The sequence below is a fragment of the Brassica oleracea genome, chromosome C1 (assembly GCF_000695525.1).
Source record: "Brassica oleracea var. oleracea cultivar TO1000 chromosome C1, BOL, whole genome shotgun sequence".
Taxonomy (NCBI): domain Eukaryota; kingdom Viridiplantae; phylum Streptophyta; class Magnoliopsida; order Brassicales; family Brassicaceae; genus Brassica; species Brassica oleracea.
This window is the reverse complement of record NC_027748.1, coordinates 11,563,596-11,565,452: the sequence shown is the minus strand read 5'-3', so window position 1 is coordinate 11,565,452 and position 1,857 is coordinate 11,563,596. Positions and strand designations below refer to the sequence as shown.

Genomic DNA, 1,857 nt, shown 5'->3' with positions numbered 1-1,857 from the left:
TCGCAAAAGACTTCTTTTTGGTGATGGATCACCATCTCCATCTTCAGAGGGATCGCCTCCAAGCTGCCCTTCTCACGTTCCTTGCGTTTCATCATTGGAGGCGCTCCCGACGAAACCCTTAACTCGACTCGTATTGATGCTTGATCTAGATCGATATGTATTTCCTTTTGAGAATTCAGACAGATCTCAGCCGTTCGTTTGAACTTAACTTTTTAACACCTCTGACACATCTATTTTAAATAGATTTTGTAACTAGGTTCGGTCGGACTCACTTTTAACCTTCTTAGAATTTTATTTCGATTAGTATTGTGTTTTATTTATTTTTTTTCTCATCAAATAGTTTCATTTACCGACTATTGTTCTAGTACACGGATTTATCAGACCAAACTTGATACTTCAGCCACATTGGCACAACAGAATACAACATAGGAATACTAGACACAAAAGTGATCGACTCCTTTGGTATTATGTCTGCTGCCTTATTACCCACTCTTGGATAGAACCTCACTTCAAAGGTTCCAATCTGTAACAAGTGATGTCGGATCAGCTCAATTGTGGGATGCAAAATTGGCCACACCTCCTCTGTTCCATTGATCATCTTGGCCAATTGTAACGAGTCAGTTTCAAAGATGATATTCTTGTATCCAAAATTTGCCAAAGTTTCAGCACCCCATTTTAAAGCCTCTGCTTCTGCTAGTATCGCTGATCCCGTCTTTGTTACAGCTCGAGCTCCTGCCCACAATACCTCACCTGTCTCATTCCTGCAGATCCAACCCAAGCCACTGGTGTCTCTCTCATTGTGCCATGCACCATCGCTATTACATTTTACCCAGTTCGAGGGGGGAGGTCTCCATGGATTCGCTTGGTTAGTAATTGTGGGTTGTTGTACCTCAAGTCTCTTCACCGCAGTTTCTTCAGCCACTTTCCTTCCCTTCCATTCCTCAGCATCCTCTCTTGCTTTCCTTATAATGCACTCTGCCTCATACTCCTTTCCATTGAACACAAGTTCATTTCTATTTTTCCATAATCTCCACATCAACCAAGGAGCAATCTCGGCTTGTATATCTTCTATAGGATACTCTTTCTGAACATTCAACACATGATATATATTGGAGTATAAGGATTGTACCATTACGCCATCAGGAGGAGTTGGAATGGGAGAGAGAGCCCACACCAGACGGGCCAGAGGGCACTGGAACAACACGTGATTGATCGTTTCGGTGTCATACCTGCATTTATAGCAGCCAGCTTCTTTGGAGATGTGTTTTCGAGCCATATTCCCTGCCACCGGTGATACGTTGCTGATGCATCTCCATAGGAAGTGATGTATTTTAGGACTCGCTTCAGTGTTCCACGCTAGCTGATATAGGGCGTCCAAGCTCGGTTGATCCTCCTCTCTCGCCTTTTCCTTGTTCAGGGTGTTAGTAAGAACCCAATAACCGGACTTCACAGTATATTGACCTGTCTTGGTTGTGAAGATGAAGCAATAAGAAACAAGATGGTTGGTTAAGGTCTCAAGACAATGGAGATACCACTACAAGGGACAAGTATGCATGGTTGGTTAAGGTCTCAAGACAATGGAGATACCACTACAAGGGACAAGTATGCATGGTTGGTTAAGGTCTCAAGACAATGGAGATACCACTACAAGGGACAAGTATGCATGGTTGGTTAAGGTCTCAAGACAATGGAGATACCACTACAAGGGACAAGTATGCATGGTTGGTTAAGGTCTCAAGACAATGGAGATACCACTACAAGGGACAAGTATGCATGGTTGGTTAAGGTCTCAAGACAATGGAGATGCCACTACAAGGGACAAGCATGCATGGTGGGTTAAGGTCTCAAGACAATGGA

At 43.3% G+C, this 1,857-nt stretch overlaps 2 protein-coding genes across 2 annotated transcripts in view; one reads left to right on the top strand and one right to left on the bottom strand.

Annotated features, from left to right (window-relative positions):
* Positions 1-1,857, top strand: part of LOC106307095 (squamous cell carcinoma antigen recognized by T-cells 3) — a 30,183-nt gene that overhangs the window by 19,597 nt on the left and 8,729 nt on the right. The gene's annotated exons all lie outside the window — the stretch shown is intronic.
* LOC106331580 lies at positions 362-1,276 on the bottom strand. The gene has a single exon (XM_013769969.1). It carries the CDS (start codon positions 1,274-1,276, stop codon positions 362-364), a length of 915 nt encoding a protein of 304 aa, XP_013625423.1.

Coding starts and splice junctions, on each gene's coding strand:
- LOC106331580 (XM_013769969.1), bottom strand. CDS start 1,276: ATGGCTCGAAAACACATCTCCAAAGAAGCTGGCTGCTATAAATGCAGG.